The 27,283-nt window shown below is 45.0% G+C and overlaps 1 protein-coding gene across 1 annotated transcript in view; it reads left to right on the forward strand.

The window, feature by feature from the left end:
- Positions 1 to 5,738: 5,738 nt before the first annotated feature.
- Positions 5,739 to 27,283, forward strand: part of LOC119461201 (membrane-associated guanylate kinase, WW and PDZ domain-containing protein 2-like) — a 55,375-nt gene continuing 33,830 nt past the window's right edge. The window contains 11 exon segments of the mRNA XM_049671954.1: positions 5,739 to 6,444; positions 6,446 to 6,626; positions 7,355 to 7,468; positions 14,689 to 14,808; positions 15,943 to 16,225; positions 17,123 to 17,196; positions 17,410 to 17,467; positions 17,557 to 17,621; positions 18,298 to 19,005; positions 22,856 to 23,065; positions 26,701 to 26,933. Of these exon segments, the coding sequence (XP_049527911.1) occupies positions 6,283 to 6,444; positions 6,446 to 6,626; positions 7,355 to 7,468; positions 14,689 to 14,808; positions 15,943 to 16,225; positions 17,123 to 17,196; positions 17,410 to 17,467; positions 17,557 to 17,621; positions 18,298 to 19,005; positions 22,856 to 23,065; positions 26,701 to 26,933 (2,208 nt within the window). The 5' untranslated portion in view covers positions 5,739 to 6,282.

A 27,283-nucleotide genomic window follows, 5' to 3' on the forward strand; every position in this document is an offset into this window, starting at 1 on the left:
CTCACGTGATGCATTCGTCTTTGAGTCGAGACTCCCGCCTCCGCATGCAAAGTTAGCGCATGTAGTTCATCATCATTTATTTACCCTTAAGGGGAGAGGCGGGTCAAAAAACGGCAATTTTCATTAAAGAAACAGGTTTTGTGTATTTAGTTGTTTCAGCAACATTGATATCTCCTATTTCACATATGAAGAAATCAGAGCCGGAAATGGCCGAGAAAAGTATAATAAACTCGGTTAAAGCACTCGAGGTGGCAAGAAAAGGCACAGATATGACACATTTTCAAGCGCGCGATGTGTCAAACCGCGGTGTCACACGCCATGGGGCTCGTGCAAGGTGGTAGGCCTAAGCTTTTTCTCTCCAAGATTAGCTTTGCCGCATCACAATCTCCCTGGGAAGTAATAATAATAATAATTAACAGAAGTAAACAACTTTTATAACTTTCAATCGCACTTTTCTCAACTTCATATTTTGAGCAAAACAAGGCGTTTGTGCACAACATTTTATGTACTTATTGTGGTCCAATCAAGACCACATTTGATGGGTGTAATTTTTAGGATATGTGGAATGCACTTATCGAGGATTTAATGCAATCACTTAATTTTTTAAGGATGAAAATTGTTAATGTACTCGGGCACCAGCCACTGAATATGAAGCACCAGATACGAAATTCTCTTAATATGTTGCCTGTAAAGGGAATCACATTTAGCACTCAGTGGAGTGTTAGGGATAAGAAAAATAATTTTGCACTGCTCTATCATGCTAACTGCTAAGTCCAGCAGCTGCACAAACATGCACTGATTCTCACTTATGCATGGCACTTAGGACATGAAAGCATCGAGATATCCTAAAACTAAAAGTAGATTTCGAATGAAGAGATCAGGGGAGATGCTCCTCAGAAATATTTCTTTTTAAATAATGATGCTGGGCGAATGAAAAGTCTACCACTTGTAGAGCTTGATCTCTTCATTCGAAATCTACTTTTAGTTTTAGGATATCCCGGCGCAAAGGAATTACATAATTAGTCTTAAATAATTAATAAACTTCTCTAATATTATTAGTAGATAAGTGTCAATGAGAAGATCAATTAATTAAGACTAATTATGTAATTAGGCGGAATGCGAAATATAGTTGATATAATAAGGACGTTTGAAGGCTTCACGCACACCGCAACGCGAGCGCGCGTCCTTTGCGTCGGCGTCTTCGTTCCAACCTCCGGCCAGCAACCGCAGCGACCTCCGATCGTCAGCCATCGACCACGAAAATAAGCAAAAGAGCCAAAGAAAGCTATTCGACTTGATAACGAAGAAAAAAGATAATGATAAAAAGAAAACACCTTTCCCGTCACGTGAATGAAAATTGATACAGGCCTTCCAACCGATAGTCCGTTGACTCAAAGGTCGAGCTGCTACGCGGGCGGTTTCGAAGGCCGCCGAGTCAATAGTCTATCGAGTCAACGGAGCACCTTACAACATCAATAGTCTATAAAGCCAAGGGAGCACCTTAAAAAAGCTAATGTCAAGCAGACGCAATTTACTGTTTTGTTTGCTCATCTGTTCTGTTTATATGAAGTACGATGTATTGCATGTGTGGTACGTTATATTGCATTGTATACGTTCATACAACAGTTGTACGCGTGCCTACGGGTAAATAAATTTCCTTGTCACCTTATAACCGTCTACAACTCTATCGAAACCCCGATGGCCTTTGAGCTACGACAGCCGCACAGAGCGGCGCAACAACTTAAAAACTAAATATATGTATAGCAATGTATAAACAATTTATTACAATGACTGAACAAAAATAAAATAAAGTATTGTGCTTTTAAGTGGATTTAATATTATGTAACTTTTGGTGACATGAAAACGAAAATAAATATCCGCAGCGCCGCACGATTTTTGCGAGAAACGCCTGAAGCACTCAACGGCCTTTCAGAAGTGCCATATGTAGCAGGCTAGAGTGACCCAGCAGCGCGACGTTTCGAAGGCCGTCGACTGGAAGGCCTTTCAAGTGTGCCCGTGTGACACGGGTGTAAGTTGATTTAGTGTTACCCCTCGTGTACCTTTGAATGGGCTTTAAGAACAACGCTAAGCTGGATTAGTGTATTCATCATCGTCGTCGTCAGCCTATTTTCACGCTTAATTCAAATGCACTATGAAAGCCCCTGGCAAAATCCATACAATGCTATTGAGGGAAAAAAAAAATGCGTGGTTCTGCTATTGCAAACACCAGAGACCAGCGCAGCTGGGGAAAGCCTAGTCAGCGCGCTGGCCTAGTAAAGTAGAGGCAAACCACACATTTAAGTCTAACTTTTGCTGGGCTTCCCCCATCTCCGCTGGTCTCTGGTGTTTGCGATAGCAGAGCCAGACGTAATTTTTTTTTTTTTTTGACATGCCAGTGCAGATTGAGAATGCTAAGATTAGCAATATCTCGCTTCAGTCTTTCGGAAGCGACAAGTGTCCAGTTCTCTGGTCAAAACCTGCCGAGCCACCGCCAGAGGCATCGGCTGCAGTCACGGACACCGGGCGCTTTCGACGCGAACGCGGGGAAACGCGGTTGGCGTCGGCAGCGGCTCTACGCGTAGTAAGTGGTTCGTGGGGAAAGGGAAAGGTTGAGGCTATCTTCTGCAGCCCTTGAGGGTGCACGGCTCAACTGCGTCCCACTACCAACTGCCTCACTCCTCCTCTCCACCTCGCATCCACTATGCTGCACGATGCTATTTTTACACTCTGCTTTCACTCTCTCTCAGCTCTCCCTCCCCCAGCTCGGCGAAGCTGCGGACGACGGAAGGATCAAAATAGCGAAGCTCTAACAGCTCAGCTGTAAAACTTCTTTAGTCTGAACTCAAAAGCATGCCGCTTCATTTAGTTCGACCCCCACCGACTCCCCGTCTGATGAGCAACTGATGATGCTCTGATGATGCTCTCCCCGTCTGATGATGCTCTCCCCGTCTGATGAGCAACTGAACAGGCTCATTAATTCATGCTAAAATCCTGAAAACAAGAAATTCAGTCGATGGTGTTGCTGCTTCTCTAGGTGTGAAGCTGTTTTATTTAAATATAATTGTTTAGGGACCTCCTTGGGGCCAACACTCCTTCCGCCCGTTAAGCCATATTTGTTCACGCTTGTTTCGTGTCGTGTCATGCTGAAGCAGCGTTTAAACATGTCGGCACTCTTCGCCTCATATACTGGTTGAGAAGAAGAGAATGAAACAAAAAGACGTTACAGAGTCCTTTCAGAAAAAAAAAAAGAAAGATTTGAATACGTTCATTCTGCCGCCGTTTGCTAATTCGAACTTTCGGATAATTCGACCAAATCTTTAGCAGACTGTAACTCGAGTGCGGAAGGATGGTAGCGTTTAAGGTAGACTCTCAAGTCGGGATTGGCCAGACGGTTACACCGAAAACTGAACAAGCGTGGGTGCTTGAACACTGATACGGTAACAGTGGACTGGGGATCTGTCAGACTGAATCCGATGACTCACGGGTTCGGAAGGGCCGCAGAACTTAGACAACAACTCAACACTTGGTGCGCAAGATTGCGTCAAGGAATGGTGGGGCACGTACATACATATACCGAGGTGGCTCACCGCTTCTTCCTCAAACCAGGCGCAACTTCGCTGACTTGCTGCTCTGCAGTGGGCAAGTCTATAGAAGTTGCGTAAAGGGTCTTTTACAGCAAACAAATTAAGGCTATCTTCGACCACGTAACCAGCCGGTTTGCACAGCTCACACCAGCGTCCTCGGGGGTCATTGCGCGGCCTACAGGGACGCAGTGGTTAATCCACAAAGAGGACGGCTTTCCTTTGTAAGCCCAAGTCATCTCCTGGAATTAAGTACATACACGAGCCTATACAAATATGAAACGCCGGTCCCCTTATTGTCACTAGGACGAAAGACTCAGCACAGCGAGTATACTCAGAACTTTTCGTGCGCTCGAAACGGCCCGAATACGAAAGAATGCATCGAAATCAGTGACGTCACAATGACGCACCGACGCTTATAGACTGCGGCGCGAAATTCAGTACAGGATTTTCTTAGCAAGTTAGGCACCCGTTTCCCGTCAAATGAATGCATATATAGTGTATTAAAAGACTGTCTTGCCACTCTAAACCATTTTAGTGTTGCGTTTCTCTTCAGTACCCATTAGCGGTGTGCGAATAGTGATTTTTGAGATAGAATCGAATCGAATCGTGCCAGAAGTGAATCGAATCTAATACTTTTCTGTAGTTTTCGAATAATGAATAGCCGTTATCGCAATCAATGTAAATCGATGCTCACACCCCAGTATTCTTAAAGTTAGCAAGTTTCTGTCATTAGATAGTACGTTATGAAGCGTTGTTTATTATAAGTACAAAGTACAAAAGTTTATCAAAAGCACGAAGCGTTGTTCATTAAAAGTACAGTTCCATATGGAGCATTAGGAGCAAACAAGTAGTTTCTTCACATGCACAGGGCTCTTCGGAGAGTGCGAATTATCGCTGTAGAGTCTGGAAAGTATGGCTACCTAACTGACGTAGCCTGTTCCACTACGCAGGTTCTCATGTTTGATGTCTATACTATGCCCGCGGGTGTGAAATCTTACCGTACTTTTTCTCCAATTTTATGTTTACTTGGGCGCAGTTGGCGTTATGAAGTATACGAAAAGTATTTAAAAATATTCGCATTCGTGAATAGTGACTAAGACCGAATCGAACAGGACACTATTCGATTCGTTAATCGAAATTTTCGAATATTCGCACACTCCTAGTACCCATTTAACTACGCAGTTGTAGGTGTTCTCTGGTTGTAGCTCGTTTCCCCGAGGAAGATTGATTGAGAGCAGGGCCATTGGAGAGGAGGGGGGGGGGGGGGGGCGTGCGTATCCCGGGGAAATTTAGGGTGCGTGTAAACAACCGGAATGCCGGGCCCGCCCCGATCAAGGTTCGTCAGCAGACAGCACGTCTCGTCACGCGTCGTAGACTTCCGACAGCTTCCTGCTTACGGCAAGCAAACTGGGAACCGAATGACTCGTCCGTTTGTCGCTTCGTTGGTCTTGGCTGCCGATCGCGACCTGGGCGTGTCGGAAATGCCGATAAAAAAACAGGCAGCACGGCATTGGCATCGAGTCAAGTTCTCAGACCTGGCGGCTGGGTACAGCTCGGTCGCGCTTTTGGTGTCGTAGTTAACGCCACATTGCATGTATGACCACGTAAGGACACGAAGGAAATTGGCAACGCACAGTAGAGGATGGGTATTCCCATTAAAAAGATGTAATACGAAACCTGTAAACGGTGCTATACTCGTAATGCCTTAACTAGTAGGAGGGCGAACTTCTCACTGGGTTCCCGTTACTGCGAATATCGCCTTTAACGAATTATGGTTTCATCTGCAGTGGCAGTCGCTGTACTGTAAACGCCCATTGACAGAAACGCGCAATGGACGTATATATAGTTGCTTACATAAACTTGCTACGTCATCATTATATAAATGCGCTGACGTAGCTTGCGGTATGAGGGAAGCGGGCCTTGGCCGGCCGTAAGTAGAGCGCGACGCCGCCAAATCGCCTACTGTATATTTTTTTCTTCCTCACCGTGCGACCCAAGAGTCATTTTGTCGTCGCCTTGGCCGCCTACATCGAGACGGGGCGAAAATGCGACGCGGTTATAAAAATCTCGCACGCGGTATGAGGTCAAGGACCGCGAATGGCACATGCTGACCGGCGACGAAGCGTGGTAAGTACGCCGAGCTTCGAGACAACCGTCCGTCGGTGGCGGTGCTTTTACGACGTGGCACGCGTCTCGCCGCCGCGGGAAAGCGGCGCGTTCAAATGTCAGACCGGAGAAACGATGTCATTGTCGACCGACGCATCCTCTTTCCTTTCGCTGTAGCCGCGACACGAAACGGTGCGAAATAAAGCCCCCACTACACACGCCGCCGCACATCGCCGAGCACGGGAGCCGACGACGGAACGGACGGAAAACGTTACGGCGCATGCGCAGGAGCGGCGCGCCTGCTTTTCCGGACGGGGAAATCTGAGTGTCCGGTTTGTTTATGTAGACCCGAGTGATGGAATTCTTTCTGTTTTGGTCGGTGCCACTCGGAATTGGATGAAGATCACTTTCGACGAGATCGCCGAACGACCCGCGCGTTGTCCGGCGACAGCACCGGTGCTTGGTTTTGATGTGTGTACACGCCGGAGAGCATGAGACGCGGAGACGGTGCTCGTTTCGACATTAGGCCTAGCGCCTCGCTGTGTTGTGCCCCGGAGAAATACTACGAGTGCGCGCCGTCACCGCCGTCGAAATGATGTCCAAGCAGGAGTCAAAGTCACACACAGGCCCGAACCAAGTCAGAAAGGAATACAGCTCGTGGAGCCAGGCCATCTACGACGCGGTGCTGACCGCCGATGACAACGGAAATTTGAACTTGACCGTCGACGGTGGCTCCGACCGGGGCGAGTTCGCCTTACTTTAGTTGTGTTAATTTCGACAAAGTGAATTTCCTGAGCGGCCGAATCGAAGACGGCGACACGATCTTGGAGATCCAAGGACATCGTGTGGCAGGTTACACGAGAAACGACGTGCTGTCGCTACTCAACTACAGCGCACGAAACGACAGTGCCGTGTCAGTGCGATGCGTCAGAGCAGGTGAGTGTTGCGGAAAGAAGAAAAAGGTGTCGGCAGCTCGCTCGCTCACTCGCTAAACCATCTAACATTCCTTAATTTGCTGACCGTTTAATCGACACCCTCTCCGCGCCTTCTTTGAGCGGTGATCTAAGCGGTTGACTCTGCTTGGTATGTGCGCCTGGATGTCGCGGCACTTGTAATGGCGCACGGGAGGTCAACCAGTGTTTAAAAAAGAACGGCAGCAGTAAACAAACAGAGAAGTGTACGGCGTTCGGAAGCCGCTTGTAGGCGCGGCTTGAGGAAGTGCGCGAGAAAGTAATACGAAGCTACGATAAGCGACCGTGTAGCCTCTATTTCCCCGAGATATGTGAGGGGAAGAAATGTTTCCGGTGGCGACCGTATCGAAATCTGGTTTTTGTCCCGCACAAGCGTTTCGCTTCACGAATGTGGCACACGCTCGTGTCCGCGCGCTTTGACCGATCGACGGGCTGCGGAAGGAAGAGGCCCGTCGCCGCTAGCGTGTCGGGAGTATGCTCGATGTCTCGTACTCGGACTTGTGTTTGAAAAAAACGTTCAGATCGTAACCGACGACGCGCGTTGTGCGGCCTGTCTAAACACGGGACATCCCCGTACGTTGGTCTTGAGAAGGTCCCGCCGATGGATTCAGTGCTGTGACTCGCTTCCTCCTGGACTAATGGTAGTACGGCCACAAGCTCACTCGAAACGTTCTTGGCGATCGTATCTTGCAGGACACCTTACCAAGGACTTGAGGCAGTACCTGAACACCCGCTTCCAGAAAGGTTCCATCGACCATGATCTCCAGAACACCATCAGGGACAACCTCTACCTGCGCACAGTGCCTTGTAAGATGATACTTTTGTGCTATCCAGTAGGCTTTCCCAGAAGTGAGCTCTTCGTCATGCTCCTATCAGCCACTGTGTTTTAAGCTTGTACTTGTGCCAGGCATCAGGGTACGCAGCCGCTAAGCATAGGTTTTGTTATGCTTCACAGCTAAGCTGACTTCCTGCTGTCTGCTAGCACAGCTGCTTGTTTGCATGCGATAGTGAACTTTCGATGTGTTAGTGTCAATGGTCATGGCTGCATAGGTTTTGGGTACTTAGAGTTGGCCCAAACATTCAGCTGAATCATTCGAGGGATGCTGTACATTGTTTGTCGAATTTGAAGACTCACAGTCTATGATAACTTCTCTGAAAGAACATTTTGAAATGCGTGTAGTCGGAGTGAAGGATTCAGCGTTTTTTAAACTCATCGTAGTTGTTACTTATGTGCAAACATGCTAATGGCACATTCGACCTGTAGATATGGAGTAGTCTGGCAGTAATTCACAGATCATGTAAGACAGCAGCTAAGCTTCATTGCGAGTGGGTGCAGATGGCAATAATGAAGCCCAGTTAACATTATTTGACCCTGTTATTTTCTTAATACAGCTTTAAAGCTGTTTTGCACGGCTTTAATAACCCCAACAGAGCACTCTGAAATGATCAGTTGAGTATCAGATAAGATAAATTCATAGAGCTGTATTGTGCTTGTTTGTGGCATTTATTAGCTCGTTGCGTCTGCACAGAGGCTTTTAATAGCACAGAAAACAGGGCTAAGCCTGTTTCGTGGTGTGCGAAATTGCTTGCGAATTCGCAGGTGCGGTAAGTGGGCCATCAGGCCCCTTCATACGTTTTATTTTTTAATGTTCGCCATGCTGATCTTCTCTGCGAAAACACACGAGCGGCAAGAGCAGGGAACCAATCACAAGTGGATTGTCAGACATGTCACTGTGGCTTGCGTGCTTAATTTTTGTTTTGATAAAGTAACAAACCCAAACACGAAAAAAGTTTCACGAGAGCAGTTTCTAACTTGTTTCACTTTGTTTTCATGAAACTGACTGATGCCAAAAATAATTTGGTCCACCACTAGGTGCTCGCAAAGCTCGAAAATATGAACATTGCAGCTGCTGCGATTGGTGCACGTGAAACGGAATTGGTGAAGTTTGCATTTGCGGAAATCGTAGCTGTGAAAAAAGCAGTCTAAAATCGCACCTTGTGAAACACGCTTCACGAATGGCGCCTGCTCTTGCAGGCTGGAGTCAATTTATTGCCAGAAGTGGCACACATTTGTTTGTTGTGGAATTTGTTGACTGTTTCCCCACAAACAGGCAACCATTTTCTGTAACATGCTAGAGTGAAGCTTGTAGCCATAGAAGTAAAGGCATTGCTTCACTTTCAATGCGAGTCAGTACCTCTGTTCCTGAAGCCGCAGAACATAAAATGAGTTCTCAAGTCTTGATACAATAAGCATGAATATGATAAATTATTCAATATACATGTACAATGAAGTAAATATAACATCATCAAAGCATACAGCACAAAAGATGGGACAAGCGAGTGGAAAACAAACTCGCACACTTGCTTGTCCTGTTTTTTTTTGTTTTTTTTTGTGCTGTTCCCATAAAAGATGTAGCCTCACCAACTAGTTCCATTCGGACCTTAGTGTAATAAATGTAAACTCTGGTCCTGGTCACACTGTTTACTGTAGCGGCATGAATTTTTGTTTGCATGTGGCTTGAAATAGTTAAGTTGCCTGCAAGAGAGTGAAATATTATCGAGAATATGGCTTAAACGTACTCTTCTGTGCCATGAATGATTCAGTGCACATAAATATGTGCCTATGTGCTTGCATAATCTGCAAACAGCAATCGGAGCTCATCTTGAGGGAGAGCTTGGTCCTCTGTGAAACGAGACAGCACTCTCAATGGATGTGGCTACACACTGGACAACATTAGACAGTTTTAGCAGAGTGTTCACGGTCCGCTCCAATCAGACCGTCGTGTCCTACCGATTCGCGCACAGCCGCTCAGCGGAACGCTAATGCGCGTGCGCGCAACGCTCATATCGGCAGCGCAACGAAGGACGCTGCCCACGGTCCACTTTAAAGCCATTTGAGTGGAGTGTTAGGGTGCGTCTACTGGTTGCTTTGTCAGCCACGCTGAGCGCACATGACCGGCGTCTCTGGAAGACGCGCTTGTCAAACAAGCCAAATCAACGCAGTTCATGCAGCCAGTGGTGTGCGTGAAATGTTAGCGGAGCGTAAGCAACGCTCGGCTAAAACTGTCTATTGGAAGCAGTCAACAGTGTTTATTTTGGTGCTCGCTTTTCTGACAAATGTTGTATATAACAAAACTTTATCTTGAATAACTACAGTGTACTGAGGTTTAACTATATTGATGTTGTAAGGTGGTTTTTCTCCACACTTTTCTGTTCTAAGAGTCCTCTGCTAGTGAATCCTTAGAAGACTTCTCTTGCCTGTTTCGCTTCTGGCTTTATGTTATTACTACTCATCACTGAGAGCGATGTTTTGTTTTTTTAGCCGTGTGATAGTCAACTTTAGTCAAAAAGAAAAACCTGGCTTTAAAAGGACTTGAGCTAGAAAAATCATTTTGTTAGTTAAGCAGGTGCCAACAGTTGTCATAATGCTTGTGTTTGGCATGGGACTCAGCACCTTCACCAAATCAAACAATACCAAAAGTGCAAGTTAGTAATTAACTCTTTATTGGGCAAACTTGTGTCCACAAATACAAGCTATGGTTGAATTCCAATGATAGCATCGAGTCGGTCCACTATTTATTTATGCACTTATCACCATACATTCCAGAGAAATCGCTGGTGCTTGTATACATTTGAGAATGTACAACGCTATTTGCATTGCGTGCACAATCTGATTGCACAACACTCTTTAACTATAGGATAGGCAACAACATTCAAGAATTCTCAGATACAGTTTGCGCTTCTTGTGCCTAGTGATAAATTTAAAACCGTGATAATCAGATGAAAAACAAGCACCACCAAAATGTAAAACAATGTACGCCTGACAACATTGTGTTGCATTGGAAAGACAGTGGTGTGAGGTCTTGCAGCCCTTCTGCATTTGTTTTTGAAGCCTGGAAACATATGTGAGATTACACCACTTGCATTAAAAAAAAAATGCATTGGTAGCTGCGTGGAGTGGCTAGTTTAAACGAACATTGAAGGGAAAAATTATTTAAGCCATATTAGTAAATAATTCTTCTACAATACCAAAAAAAAATGACATTCATAGCATGGGAAGATGCTTGGTAAGCTAGGAAAGACACAAAAACGCAGGACAGATGGCAACACTGCCTTGAAGTTCCTGCTCCAGCCAGCCATCACGTTAAAGAGTTTTGACAGCATTTGCTCAGGCCTGGTTAATGTTTTATTTGCAAAAGTGGACTACATTGTGTTTTAAAAGGATTGAAGGCCGAATTTAGCAACTTTCAAAGGACTTCACTGAGCCCCAGTATGAAAAAATACTTTTAACTCTTTATAAGGCGCGAGATCACACTCAGTGAAATTTGTTTCTTAATTGTTTATTGAGCAAAAAATAAGTTGAGACCAACTTTTATTCTTTTCCGGCAGGCTCCTCTCGCACAGAAGGTGGGTCAAGGTGTGTCCCACTATGCACTGAGAAGCCACTAAGGAGGGTGATGTGCGAATGACCATGCTGGGGCAGGGTGAAAGTAAATTATATAGGGCTTATAGGCTCACCTCATTGGTTGAAATCGTGCAAAGCACTTTACACACATTGAGACTTCACAAATTGTTCACTCACACTTTGTGCGCATATTTCGGTGTGTTTGGTGAAGCACCAGTGGCATCTCTTTAGTTTCTGATGACTTGGGATTTGTTAGTTGGACAGTCATGTTGCACACCTCTTTATCAAAGTAGAGAGAAAAATGTGTGCATTAACCCCCCTCCCCTTCTTCTGTTGTGTCCGGGGGATTTTTTACGATTATTAAAGTTTGCAGGGTTGACAGGCATGCATTGTCATTTGCAGTAGGTGGCTTAAGAACATCAGTTACAAGATTGAAGTACACAACACATGAACCTAAGAGGATGCCATTTTACACAAGGTTGCCTTGAGGAAAAGATGTGTGGCTGCCCAAAGGAAAACAAAACGTAAAATTGGGTCATAACATGGGTAGTCTTGCTGCCACTGTCAAGCTGTTGGGTTCCTGCAGTTCTGAATCTGCCTTTCTTCATGCAGCTACCATATAGAATGTATTATAAACAGTTTTATTTGGTTGACTTGTAGCATACATGTGAGTACTGAATTGGATTTAGCTTGTGACACTTGAGTCACGGATATTTAAGAGGCATGATTAGTATAGTGCTGCAGAATGCATCTTAGTAATGGTGGGTGTTCATGCTCCGAGGAAGGGCTGAACATAACAAATACAAAGAGGCGCAACAAGTGAAAGAAACTGCAAGTAAGCATACGGAAGTTTATGCAAGCATAAGCAAGCGCGAGACAGTGCGTCACCCACAAACTGGCAAAGTATATGGAAGCGCAGCGCTTGGAATTGTTGGCCTCACTGTAGTAGAACGTGGCTTGTGGTGCTTGTTACATCTTCATTAGCTGTAGTCGTCAGCATCTTATCACAAGTTACTGTGTGGCACCTGTTGACTTTTAACGTCGGCCAAGGCCAATCACTGTCCATGATAAATGCAAACCTGTCAGGCCAGTAGCTGCTGACATTGATGAAAGTGCATAGGAGAATCAAGGAAGGACATGAAGGGGGTGGGAGAAGCACTTGGCACATGTGCATATTTCCTTTAGCTATACAACTGCTTTTACCACAATATTGCTGTATATGTTAGGAAACTGGTAATAAAATAAAGACAGGTGCAGAGGACCAAACTTGGAAACGCAGTATCAGGTGTACAGAGGAGTCCACTGTTAAAGGGAACACTTGAGTGCAGAGCATGTCCGGATTTTCTTCTCTTGTAAGAATACAAACGCCTACATTTGCTGGAGATGACTTGTGGTTGGTAGCTCACACTCCTTTCGACGCACCTGTGCATTGCACTGACATTGCTTCCGTAGCAACTTGCAGCTAGGGTGCCAGCGAAGTGAGAGGCACACACTTGAGTGTTCCCTTTAACAGTGGACCACACTGTACATGTGAACATGCCCGAAATTATGGGGAAATACCACCCAGTGACGGGAATGTCCATATTCCTTGATTTTACGGCACTGATTGAAAAAAAAAAAAAAAAACGTTTATCAAGCAGAATCTTTAAACCTTGATTTGTAACGACAGCAACCTTCAGTCGTGCCATGCTAGGTACTGTTTGTTGTAAAAGGGTACGGAACACAGCATCCGCAAGCAAGGTAATTTTTCCCCATTCAGAACATGCATTCTGGAATTGTGAGATTCACTCTGCATTAGGGTATTAACCTCTGTGATGACCCACTTCTGGGTTGTAATGTGCACATGCAGGCTGCTGTTTCACAGAACCTGTGTTCCTCCAGCTTTTATGGTTGAGTGTCCCTTGCTTTTACAGCTACATCGGTCAAAGATAGTGCCACAAGCTATCAAGTTTTCTTTAAAGTGGGTTGCTGACTCTGTGGATGTTTTACCAAAGGGACTATCTATTGTTTTTCAAGGACCTCTTATTTTGTAATGCAGTAAAAAGCCTACCATTCGAAGTGGCTAAACATGCAGTGGCTTCTTTCGAAAGCGAGTATAAATTTCCAAAACAGAATTTTTGATCTGTGTAATCTTAAACTGTGTACGGAAGCCCGCAACACTGATTACTGAATGCAATGGCAATGCTATGCTGGTAAATGTGAGAAGCTGGAAATGCATATAGGGTCCTTGCAGGAATGGTTCCTTTTGTTAAATACTGAAATTGGTTAAATAAGTCATTACTTTGTTTTCTTTTTCGTTGTAACCTATAATCTCGCATGTTTCCTACAAGCGAGTTCTGTGTAGTCTTCGTCTTTGTGTTCACACTTGTTTCAAAATCCAAGCCTTTTGTGCGATGGTCTAGCTGCCACATTAGAGAGGTTTAGCTTGTCCAGTAATCAGGTAAATGCAGACGGACCGGGCGTTGGGGCGGAACCGTAAACGTGAGTGGCCTGTATGGTGCTGTTACCTGGTGGCGCAGAGCTCAAACAAACAAAAACAGCTAATATTGCAGTAACCAAGTGTATTCTACTTCGCTGCTGGTGTAAATTTTTGGCAGTGGCGTAATCGTATTGCTCACACTGTTGCTTATCGTCACACTGTTGTGACGATGCCGGCATGCCTTACAAGCGCAACACATTTTCAACATCCTCAATAGAAAAGCGGTCCTTGCTCTACTCCCCCAACGCAACTCGCGCTGATGTGGCGTTACCATCTCAAGAGGGCACACTTCAGTGGGCACATTGATGTCCCGCTGTTTCTGCTCTGTTTGTCTGCTCAGTGGCAGTGGCACCTTTTAACCTGCACTAACTAAAAATAAAGAAGAAATTAATCTATGACACAAAGCAAATTTAGCGGGAGCACATAAAATTAAATTTTAAGCAATGCATGTCCATCTAAGCAACATAACTGAGTTTTAGGTCACGGTACAGTTTGGTTTACACTGTTTACACTGTTGCTCCGTCAAGCGATACCACGTCATTTTACACTGCTTTCAGAGCCAAATTAAAAAGAAAAAAAATTAAGCCAGTTCCACGCTTGTGAAATCTGATGAAACCGTAGAGCTCTGCAAGTGTGGGTGTATAGCGTAGTGGGGGGTATGACGCTCACCTTCGGACAGTGAGTACCCGGGTTCAAATACCGCCTCTCTCTCTCTCTTTATTTCTTTCTCTCTCATTTTCTCTTTCTCTGGCCCATAGCAAGTTGTGTTACCAACGCAATCATATGGTTCCCATAAATGCTTGTTCTGCAAGCGTGGGTGTATAGCCTAGTGGTTATGACGCTCGCCTTTGGACTGTGGGTTCGAAATTATATTCTGTTTTATTTTTTTGTTTATTTCTCTCGCACTCTGTTTGTCTCTCTTTCTCTCACTGCACCTCCTCTCCTCATTTCACTCTCTCCACTTCGCTCGAAACTGCGAACACCATCGCTCGGTAGGGAATTACTTTTAAACAGCTCCGCTGTTAAAATAGTAATTCCTTGTTTATCGAAGAGATAGTGCATGCATTGTATGATTCGGCCATCATCAGCAATGCTGGTGTCATGGAGAGGCTGATCGGTTTACCTCTTTTGGATTGTTTTCAGGCACAACACGGAGTCCCCGGGAGGGGGAAGTGAATGGTGTGGACTACACTTTCCTGACACTAGAGGAGTTTGTCGCCCTTGAAAGAAGCGGGAGTCTGCTGGAGAGTGGAATATATGAAGGCGAGTGCATGATTGTTTCATGGGCATCTTATTTTTTAATTTTTTGTCTGGCGTAAAAGAATGTGCAGCAGCAGTTTTTACAGTCATAATTTATGTTCACGGTTCATTTCCTGCTGTTTGAACGTTGAGTGTTTCAGCGCTTTATTGATAAAATGGCCATGGTGTAAATGCATTGATTGAAGCAATGAGTACCTTTCTTTTTTGTTGCAGTTATTAAATCGCATGGTTATTCCATTGATGCAGTGAACAAAATTGTCTTATGCAGGGAGCAAGATCATTCTTATGATGTAAAAATGGTGACATTATGGTGTTATCTTGGTCAGTAATTCCCTTTCATGCTTTATAACATCTGTGGTCATTTGTTCATTTTGGCATTCACTGTAATCACACGTTCTTCATTCAGTAAGATCATAGCATTGATTCTGTCCAAGCTCTTACTTCAATGGCTTTATGCTTTTAGGTACCAATGACAAGGTTGTGGGTTTGATTATCAGCTATGGCGGCTCCGTCCTAATGAACATGGAATGTACAATTGCCCACGTGTAGAAATTTTAGAGCGTGTTAATGACCTGCAAGTGGTCAAATTGGGTTCGAAGCCTTCCAGTACAGTGTCTTTCATAGCCCAGGCATCGTTTTGGCATGTAAAGTTCTCTTGCTCATGAATCTGTCTGGGTGGAAGAATTTTCAGCTGCTGAGTACAATACCACAGGTTTCAATTCAGCCTGCAGCAGCCACCTTCCAATTTGGGCAAAATGTGAACATGTTTACGTAACTAGATTTAGGTGCACGATAAAGAAACCCAGGTGCTCAAGGTCAAAATTAATCCTGAACCCCGCCCCCACTGTGTTGTCTCTCATACCTCCAGCATTGCTGTGAGACGTTAAGTGTCGTAATTCAATTTAAGAAACGGGTTGAATTCATGAAGGCTTTTGTTCATAATTGGACAGCCTTCATTGATAATATATGTCCAATGTCAAGATTGGCTGGCTTCTGTTCTTACGAACATTTCTAGTGCGCAAATATTCGTGCCAATATGGGACCCAGTGTGTTTCTTCGGATCGTCAAGCGTTACACATAATGTTGCTTTATTTTGACCTCAGTGTCCTGACCAGCGCACTCATTTGTCTTGTGCAGGCAACCACTACGGTACACCCAAGCCGCAGGAGGAAGGCCTGCTGCTGCCCGGGGCACACCCGTCCTCGGAAGGCAAGCGGCGCAGGAACCGCTCCAACGTGGAGGCCATGACGGCCAAGTCCCAGGAGCCGGCCCCGTCGCCCAGCCCGACTCAGCCACAGGGGCTGCAGGCCAACGGGGCCGGTCCTCCCCGAGATGCCAGCCCCGGGGCCTTCGACCTGGAGCCGCTTCCCGCCTGTTGGGAGAAGGCCTACACCGAGGACGGCGAGCCCTACTTCATCAAGTGCGTGTACTCGCCCTCGGGCAGCTCTTGCCTCTGGCGTGCTGGCTTTATAAGTGACTCAGTTTAAAGGCCAGCTGTAATAAAATTTAACTTTGGCTAAATTGGTAATAAATGAATAGTACTGTATACAATGGGAACAATCTTAGCAAAGATGCAGGGCTGGTAATCGTCAATTTTTTTTTCCATGAGCCTTTAAATGCACCCTAGCAGATGAAACGAGCACCTGCTGGTTAGCAGATATGATGCAGTACCCAAAATATGACCTCCGAGGTCTTTAGCATGCCGTGGACACCACCTAATTTCTGAGGCTGTTTTCAGGTGCCATGGTAGTTCTCAACATTCTGGGTTCCGTGTCATTTTCATTTAGTCGTGGTTGTTTAGTGGTTATGGTGTTGGGCTGCTAAGTGTGAGGTTGCGGGATGAAATCCCGTCCACAGTGGGCCGCATTTCATTGGGGGCAAAATACAAGAACACCCGTGTACTTAGATTTAGGTGCACGCTAAAGAACCCCAGGTGGTTCAAATTATTCCGGAGTTATTCTAGAATTATGCTTCCGCATTACTTTTACGCAAAATAGAAACAGAATTTACTCATTTATTCACTAAAAAAAGCGTGTTGACGTAGTAAACATTTTTAAAATTGTTTTCTTGATACCCTCGATAATTCGACATTCGGTTAATTCGGACATTTGTTTCTGTCCCGTGAAATTGAATTAACATGGTTTTACTGTAGCTACCGAATGCCTCATGGTAGTTTAAACTTCGCTGAAAGTTGTGTTGGGGTCCCTTTGAATTTCATGCTGCATTATATTTTTGTTTGTTTGTTCGTCTCTCGATGTCATTGTGCAGCTGTTGGATTGGCACATAATCTTCTGCTGTGTGTCTCATCTTGTTTCAGCCACAACACGAACACATCGCAGTGGCACGACCCGAGGTTAAGCAAGTCTCGAGTGTCGTATGACGGGGAGTACGGTGAGTCGCTCTTGAAGCTGGAGCCTGCTCGCCGGTGTCTTAGTGGCTTGGTGCTTATGCAAATAACCTTCCTTCTAACTTGCATGGTATCACTATTCCTCTCATTAAAGGTGAGTGCCTTGAGGTGCGTAAGGCTTGCATCACCGCACTGCACTTGCTCGTGTTTGTGGCTCTGGTTAACATGCCTTGTTGTGTTTTGTTTTCTGCACACAGAGTTGCCATATGGTTGGGAGAGGATTGATGATCCGCACTACGGGACATATTACATAGAGTGAGTTGGGTTACTTTTTGTAAACTATAGCACATATTTTATTACTGTGCCAAGTTGGAGTGTCCCTTATGTACTGCCGTTCCTTACAGCCACGTCAACAGGAGAACGCAGTACGAAAGCCCACTCCCTCATCTGAAGCTGCAAACCTCACCTGGTGAGTATTGAAGGAAACCTTCTAGATGGGCGAGATGGCGTTCCTAATACATGCTGTAACCAAGCTTTTGAAACTCCTCTGTATGGATCCTAATACATGCTGTAACCAAGCTACTTTCTTTTGAAAGTCCTCTGTGTGGCTTTCAAATTAATATCTCTCGCTGTGTTAAAGTTAAAAGGGTTGCACATTTCTGTAATTTTGTTGAACTGTTTGCTCTATGGCAAATTTTCTCAATGTTGCCTATGTTAGATCTTTTTTTTTATGCATCTTTTTATATCACTTTTATTGTTCTAATGCTGCCGTGTGTGCAGTGTAATGGCACTACGTTTATTGCATGTTCGTGGTGTATTTACGGACTTTCAATATGTGTTTTCTTCATTGTTTGTTTGATCTTGTTATGCATTAGCATTAAATAGTGTCTGTGTGAGATTGTGTTTCACTATACCGTACATCCGTATGCACAGACATAGAAATGAGTACTGTCAGTATGGTTTTGCACTTTTACTGTAGAGTTGTTTTCTCATCTTGCTAACTCAAACTAGGCAGCCACGAACCCCACGACACCAGTGCTACGCTAGGGTACATTCTTCTGCCTTGTTCATCGGAATGATTATGCTTGGCACTCACGTGACGGTACATAATGCAAACCGTTTCCTCACTTCTCCCGTATTTACAGGCTCAGGCTCTGGTGTGAGTGCAGTGCAAGGTAATGGCAGCGTTGGTGGGGGTGGCAGCTGCGTCTCTCCAGGCAGCGGCCAGCTGGCGACAGCCAGCCCGCAAGGCTCCCAGTCATCCCAGCAGCAGTTGCTGGGCAACAGCGGTGCATCTCAGCCCCGAGAGACCAGCCCGATCCCGGGTGGGTCGTCGGCGAGCCCCTCCCACCACCATCACCACCACCACCAGCGGCCGCACTCCCCGACAAGTGGTGGCGCCTCGACGTCTTCCTCCGCTGTGAATAATAACCGTGAGTGCCGTCGACCACGCACGCCCTCCTCGCGGCACTCCCCGCTGTTCCCCTGCCTGCCCTGCCTGCGAGACCAGCCTCAGACTAACACCTCCTCGCCCTCGTCCTCTGAAGAAGGGGCCACGCCCCCGACGACGGCTGCGCCGCCGCCTGGCTCTGAGAGGGTGCTGCCGCCACCAGCCGGTCCTTCGGCCGACCACCGCCAGGGAGGAGGAGGGTTGCTGATGCAGCTGGGAGGCAGCCCCCAGCAGCCGCAACCCTCCGCCAACCACCGGCCTGCTGGCACCATCACGACCACACCCACCTCGGCCGCGGCCGCTGCCGCAGCGCTGCGCACCCACCACCGGCCACCCCCCGCCACTCCCACCACCGCACAGGACAGCCCGTCTCCTTGCGCGGCGGCGGCCCTCCCTGCCTCAGGTGGGCCGCGCCACTGCCGGCTGACTGGCTTTATGTCTTGACGCTGCCGCAAGAATGGGCTGGAGGAGAAGCCCCCGATTATTGACTGGTGCATGCGGGCTGCTGGGTGATGTCACACAGATGAAATTCGGGAGAGGAGGGATAAAATGAGGAGCATAGGCTGGTGCAATAGTTTTACATAGTAGGGCTTCCGGTGTAGCAGTGAGCTAGCATAGCACAGGCAGTGTCTGCACTAGATGGTGCCAGCATGAAATGGTCGCATTCTGCTACAGGGCGAAGCATGCGTCTGCTGCAGCAAAAATGCGAAGGTGACTCGGTACATTGTAATGGAATGCCAAGATATTCATGCATCCATAACCTTAAATAATGTTTACCTTCCAGAAGGGCTGGAGTTGAAAGCAGATGGGAAAGTTAGCTGGTCTGTGGTTGATATAAGTAAGAGATGGTTAGAGAGATAAGCAAGGAAATGCACATTACTATGGCGCCATCTCGTGTCGGGTTGGTGTCGTGGAGCACATCTTGTGCGGCACTCCGCTTTCCTCATCACCCTTTCGTCATACTCCTCCCCTACGTCCCCTTAATGCTTCCGCTGTACCCTCCTCCTCCACTTTCCTCCTTGCGCTCTCTTCGCTCTCTGCCATCTTTCATCCTCAGCTTCGTGTTTGTTATGCCGGTTACGTTGAAGCCGAGGCCGACGCTTAATGCAGGAACGGGCGCCTAAGATCTGTGCTATAAAAAGCAGAAAGAAAGCTGGGGTGGGATTGTAATCGCCGCAAATAACTTTACGGGGGGAGCTAAAGCAGATAGGTAGAGTGCTAGATAACGGTATGGTGCCATGTAAGTAGCTGACACAGGCTAGATGGCAATTTCTTGTCACCACAATTTAAAAGGGATGATATCAGAAATCATCTTTATCATGCTGGTACTTGGAGCATTTGTGACATTTCCTGCTTCCCTGCTGCATGTTGTGCTGTCATGTTCATAGAAGGTGATCTTCACGACATTCCGTGCACCATTTGTGTTTATTCAAAATGTGTTCAGAAATGTCAGAGGTAGTTTCAAGGCCTTTTAATATTTTTGTGACATCCACCCTGTTGCCCACATGCACTGGCGTTGAGGACGTGGTGATGACCCGTTTGCCCTTGTCGCACAGCTTTCTGCTGCATGCAGCATGATGCACACTTGCTACTGGAAATAAAATGTACATGAACTGCCTGCATTCCTTCAGTCGCGCAGTGTCTTTGCTATGTGTGCGACTTTTTTTTGCCTGTTTTGTCAAATGGTGGCAAGGGAAAAAAAAAGAAACACAGACATAGAGTTGAGGATAGATTGAACGCCCTGCATATTCAATGTGGCTCTACTTCACTTTGAGTATTGCTACTATGCAGGACCACTTTAATGAAAACACTACCATCTTTTATGAGATGTTTGACATGCTGTGTTCCGTCAACAATGGTGAAATAGCAGCTTTTCATTTCTAATACAGTCGACTTCTGTTAGTTCGACCCTGATGGGACTGCCAAAATTTATCAAATTATCCAGCAGGTCAAATTAAACAAGATAAAGAAAAAAATGTCAATACTAACACCGTTGATTGATTTCGCAGTATTTGCCCGGTATTGACAAGCCTCTGAATCAAATGCGTGACCTCTTTCTATGTGTCCAAAGTACGAAACTAATGTAAAAATGACATTAAAGCTTCTAAACAAAGTAGAAATTTAACGTGCACCCAATTTTTTAGCAAGAAAAATGGGCAAGGGTCCAATGTGTGTTCCACAATGGTGGTCGGTTTCTTTAAGTCAGCTCCATTGCACAGTTATTTAAAGTCAGCTTTGCCACTACACAGTCATGTTATGTGGTAAAGCATATAAACGCTGTAAATGCGGTTTTGGTTTCATATCTGATTGCGCCGCACAGGCAATTTTCGACCCAACTTTCTTGGAAAAAAAAAAGGCATGAGTTGGAAGGATGGAGCCTGTAATCAGACATTGTGAACTACCATTATTGCTTGAAAGTCTTCCTAGGGCAGGCTGAAAATGCACATTTTTGACGGGAGATTGTGTGTGTTTAATACATTCACTGTCCTCTAAGCTCCGCCGAGATATGCTCCCACTAAAGGGATCGCTATTGGTGTCACATAGGGGTTGGGCATGTGCATGCTGACTGGTAAAGTTCAAGTTATCTGGTGATGGCCAATTTTAGGATGAAAATAATGAAAGCTTGGACGATTGAAATGCATTTGTGCCGGCTGGGACTTTGTGGTTGGGGTCAAATCAACTGCAAAATTAAATTAACCAGAGTCGAATTAACAGAAGTCTACTGTCATGCCTTCAGTCAATCTTTAACTCGTATCGAACTGGTGATTCAATAGGTGGTTTCAGAAATAGGAGACCCGAAGTTAGGGGACACTATCGGCCAGGCAATTCATAAGAGCGCAAAGGGAGTAAGTACAAAGGAATTTGGGGATGCTATTTCTAAAACTCCCTTATTCTTATGATGAAAAATTGAGACATGACTAACTACCCACTAAATTGAGATTTAATTGCTCTGTAATTATGAGGACTCACTAGAATACTCACAAAGCATCATCCTACCAACTTGACTTTCTTTCAATCACGTCTGCAGCACTTTAGAATAAAATTATGTAGCTTTGACACATTTATTGACAGTGCGTGACATTCATGATTATTCATGACAGAAGGGAATGTGTGGCATACTTGCACTGAAAGCATGTGCATGATTGGCGTCAACATTTCATTATAGCATGCTGTGAGATGCTTCATGCTCATACGTTTGCAGGAATGTATCGGAGTGCATGCGGATTTCATCATTTTTGTTTCTTTGTTGCTCTGCTGTGTTTAAGAAAATACTCAAGTGAACATGTTTGTGATCTTGGTTGCTTCTTGTAACTGACAACGAAATGAAGTGACAGCACGGGGACTTTGAATATTTGAACTTTGAAACTTTTTATCTTAATTAAGCCCTCAAGGGACAAAAGGATCTGCATGAAAAATATTGCAGTTTCGCCCGAAAGACGAAGAATCGATTGCGGTCGCAAATGATTAGACAGTTATTTGAAATAAGGGTAGTAGGTTTATTGGCTGTATAAGCTTGTAAACATTCGCGCACTAACTAGTACGATGTCACTAACTAGCATGGTGTCATGCGCGTACAGGCAAACATGAACACGTCTCACGCGATGACGGCGGACACTCGCTATCAAAACGCTGCCGGGAAAAAGAGTGGCAGCAACAACAACAACAAACTTTTTATTTCGGTTCACAGTATACATTGCAGACCGAGGAAGATTGCCTCTCATTCTTGCTGCCTTGCGCACGATGGAAGACGGCATGCTTCCTCCCCGCCTTCTTCCCTTGCGCACGTGAGATCAAGCCACCATCCTTCTTGGCTCACCCTCGTACACTTTCCCTTGCAGCTACAACATAAAGTGCATGGCCGCGATCTTATTGCACTAACACTTTATACGGAGTATCACGGCAATGGTAGAAATTCGCCTGGAGTGTCCATATAATTGCTATGACAATAAATCTTTTATGGCAGTAGTGTTCGGTCACATGAATGCAGAGCTCAAGTGCTCCTAAGAGCAATGCACTCACAAAGTGTTGTTCACAGTATTTATATTTTTAGAGAGATTCCGCCTGTTCTCGGCCACTGTATTGTTTCCTAGGTGGGGAATTTTTCACTGTCTTAGGCAGCAGAGTTAAGGATGGAGTGAACAAGCCTCCCAAGTTTTGAAACCAACACTTATGTCCTTAAGAGTGATGTGTTCTGCATGGTGACTGCTTCACTGTCTTTCACATCTGACACTTCTGCTCTTTTCCATCTACAGACCATGGCTCACACGGCCGCCTGCCTTACCTGTTTACGCGGAATCCAGCAGAGCTTCAGGGTGACATCATCCATACGTCACTCGTCAAGAGTGCCCGAGGCTTTGGCTTCACTATTGTGGGTGCCGACGAAAACGACTCCGAGGAGTTTCTTCAGATCAAGAGCATTGTTCCCAACGGACCTGCTTGGGCCGATGGGAAGCTGCGCACTGGTGAGAACTCGCACCACCACTCCTGCTACTGTTTAGAGGAACTATAAACGCATATGTTCAGTCTAACCGGAATGCTAGAACTGGCATACTGCGTTTACTGCATGCAGTGTTGTATTAAGCATTGAAGTAGCATCAATGTCAAAGCTGTTGATTGAGCGACCATCTTCCTGCACTCTGTGCTATGATGTGATTGCAAAGAGGCTGTGACAATTGGTCTGCGTCGTGTATCCGTGGCTTCTTGCCAGTTTATCCTCCACTTCCCATCCGTTCACAAGTTTGAGCAATTGTAACGATATGCGTGATCTTCTAAGTGAAGCTAATCGAAACTGTCAGCTTTGCTTGTCTTTTTTTTCCCTCTATTTGCCAGCTTTTGTTGCTACATAGGCAACTTAGAAATTAGTTTCTTGGTTTAGGATGCAATAAGGCAGGTGTTTAAGATTGTTCTGTTGTGGTACTAGCCAACTGTGGCATTACTGATAGTGATGTGTTTGTACAAAGAAAAAATGTCAGTTTCGCCCTAAGGGCGAAGCAATGAATGCGATAGCAACACAGCAATGTCATACGAAGTTAGGTGAGCGGCTTTGGCAGCAATATGAATTGTAGTAAACATGAGCTGATTAAGTAAGCAGGTGTGCTGCGGCGTAAGTAGACCGACATGAAGAGAGACTCGATGACCACGAGAAGGCGCGTGTGAAACGGTGGTGATGATGAGAAGCTCTTACCGTGGGCAGCGCGTGCGAAGGGACACACCTGTAGCGCTGCACTGCTGACCCCCCCCCCCCCCCCACCCGCTCCCTTTTATTTATTTATTTATTCAAAATACCCCTAAAGGCCCTCAAAGAGGGTATTACATAGGGGGACATATTGCAGTGACATGTGAATAATAACATAGTGAGTGAAAAAAAAAAGAAAAAGAAACGCGATCATGAACATTGTCTGATATACAGCTGGTAAGTGAATAGCAAAAAGAAATAAATACAGTGGGTACGTGGAATAGGAAAACAAGAACAAAGACAAAAGAGAATATATATGCAAAGCCACAATATATTATAAATGGAAATTCACAGCAATTAGAAAAAAAAACATAGCATATTAGTCAGCTACAAGGTGACAACAAGAATACACAAACTTACAATACAGAAATTACAGAGCGCTTGCTAAAATACACAAAAACTCATAAAAAGAATACAGGTGCGATATTCCAAGTGAAAAATGGCTACGAACTGGTACAGGAAAAAAATAAATCGATTAGGTCGGGCAGTCCGTTTAGGCAATGCGCTCAGTGCGTAGCAGCTCCTGAAATTTTGCTATGTTAGTCTCAGTAGCTACATGCGATGGTAGGTGGTTCCACTCAATGATAGTGCGTGGTATGAACGAATTAGCAAAGCGATGAGTGTGACATGTGGGTCGTTTTACTTTATACTGATGATCGCGGCGAGGGAAAGTGACTGCAGGCGCTTGAAATAAATCGCCAGAAAGGATTGGATGATGATAAAGTTTATGAAAAAGCGAAAGGCGGGCTGCTTGGCGACGATGCGATAAGCTTTCGAATTCGGCGCGATCTCTTAGTGCAGTGATGCTCGAATGACGTGAATAATCTGAGAAAATGAAGTGCACAGCACGGTTTTGCAGGGATTCGATATTCGATTTTTGGCGCTGGCTTCCCGCTTCTTTGCTTGCGCGTGGGAGATTGAGTGCGTTCGCTCTCCGTGATAGCTCGCGTCCCTGCACGCTTCCGCTCGGGCATACGGCGCACGGCGAAGATTTTATCTATAGGGAATCTCACAGCGACGCCGACGGCAGAAATCCGGTTGAAGTGTCCATATAATTGCTATCGCAATAAAAGTTCAAGCTGAGCTTCACCACTAGTATATCAAATTCAGGAGGTGTGGGATGGTAGGAGCATGCACCTAATTGACAGCCTGTAATGTCTTTGGTTTCCACGGAAATAAGTTTTGGAAAACATACGGTGTGAAAGAGTGCTGCCACAGTTACTGATTTATATGTTCAGTGATTCAATGAGAAAGCATTGGAATCTACTGAATTTTGGCATGTTTAAAAAAAAAAAAAAGGTGGTAGCGAAATATACTACATTCTAAAAATTTCTTTCATTTTCTACTACTTGCTATTAAATATACTACTTTTTAAATAGCTATCTGCTAAGACATGATCAACATGTGCTGTGCATGAGAAACAAGCTGTATGTGCCCTTCTTTTTTATTTGTTTATTTATTTATTTATTTTATTTACAGAATACTGCAAGCCCGAAATAGGGCCCAAGCAGGAGGGGCAAAAGTACATAAAAATATATACAAGCAACACGTACAATTATTAGTATATAATAAGATCATATACCTAGCAACAAAGGGGAGTAGTAATTGTAAAAGCTGAAAAATGAAAAGGAAAAAGGCACGAACCGTACAAATATTACCAAATAGCAACATCAAGTGCAGGGTGATGAAGCGTAGCAACGCAATGATATATGAAGTTGTTTACACACTTGAAACATAACGAAATTGTCAAAAGCGTGTTATACACGCAGATACACACACAAAAACGAAGAAAAATATTTTACGAGGCCGTTACTGCAGCTGATGAGACACATGATAATGGAACACGGAAAACAGAGAAGTGTAGGTATAAATTCGCAGTAGATTAATGCCAGTGGTGTCAAAGACTTATATGTTCTAAAAAATCAGCATTAGGTAACTGTGAAAACGCTATGTTGTTCCAATCTATTATGGTGCGTGGAAAGAAAGATTATTTGAAAATGTTAGTTCGAGTGTTATAAGGTGTTAAAGAGTCAGCATGACAATGCCGTGTTCGACGTGCTGTAAGAGGTTTGAAATAAGGATCTGGGTTTATAGACAAGATATTATTCTTGAGCGAAAACAGAAATTTTAGTCTTTGCATTTTTCTTCGTGATTGTAGAGTCTGAATGTTATGCTGCATCATTAGACTAGAGGGAGAGTCACTTGTACGATATTTAGAATAAATGAACCTGACAGCTTTATGCTGTATCATTTCAAGAGCATCGATGTTAGTTTTTGTATAGGGATCCCAGACAATGCTGGCGTATTCGAGTTTAGGTAGAATTAGGGATGTATAAGCCATTAACCTAGTACTAGGAGGTGTTTAGCTTATGTCTGAAAAAGCAAAGTTTCCTGAACGAAGAGTTATATATGTTAGAGATGGTGAGTACTCCAGCTGAGGTTATGAGGCTTAAGCATGTAGTTCAAAACGGACTGAACATTTCAGGCTTCATGTAGCAAATGTCATCTTGAGCCCTTCCAGAGCTGGTGTGACGTTTCAAACAAGGCATCTTTTTAATTAGTTATGTTTTAGATTCACTGTGTGCCATATACTATTGAAGTCCTGCATTACCAACGGCACATTGTAAAACTAAGAATGAACACTGATCCATGCCAGCAAAATCTCCGTTTACAATTCCTCTTTTGCTGGCATAAAAAAATTACTTATTTCTAGAGATATTTTAATACAAACATCCACTGGTATTTTTTATCACCTTTGGCAACACTGGAGTGGGGGCCACTTGTGTGATTACCTGCTGCAAAGGGCCTCATCTATATCATCGTTATCATCAACATCACTTCCTCTGTTTTTTATCGATGCAGGCGATGTGCTGGTGTACGTCAACAGCATTTGCGTCCTGGGCTACACCCACCAGGGTGTAGTGAGCCTGTTCCAGTCAATACCGCCGGGCGAGATGGTGCACCTGCAGGTCTGCAGAGGCTATGCCCTGCCTTTCGACCCCGACGACCCGAACACTGAGATTGTCACCACCATGGCGGTCATGTCTCCCGATGACCCCATGGCACACCACAGACCCCGCGCTGATGACTACCAGGTATGTGTGTTGTGTGTACTCAAGTGCTTTCTGTGTGTGTGTTTGCTGTGAGGATGAATCAGAATGGTCAGGGAATTTTCACGAGTGCAAGACAGCACCAACTAAAGGGCAACATTAGGTCTCAGAGGAATGCAGGAAGCTTGTGAAACAGCCATGACTAGCAGACTGAGGATTAGCTTTGCCCGTCTGTAGCACTTCTATACTTCCTACTTAGGGGCTGGAAAAAGAGGAGCAAGAGAAAAAAAAAGGAAACAGCAGCAGTGCGGAATGCAGCTGCAACGCAGTAGGTGCATTATCTTGTGTACTTTTGTGGAACATGTTTATTTGTGATCACAGGAATGGCGTATGAC

This window comes from Dermacentor silvarum, chromosome 8 (assembly GCF_013339745.2).
Source record: "Dermacentor silvarum isolate Dsil-2018 chromosome 8, BIME_Dsil_1.4, whole genome shotgun sequence".
Lineage (NCBI taxonomy): Eukaryota > Metazoa > Arthropoda > Arachnida > Ixodida > Ixodidae > Dermacentor > Dermacentor silvarum.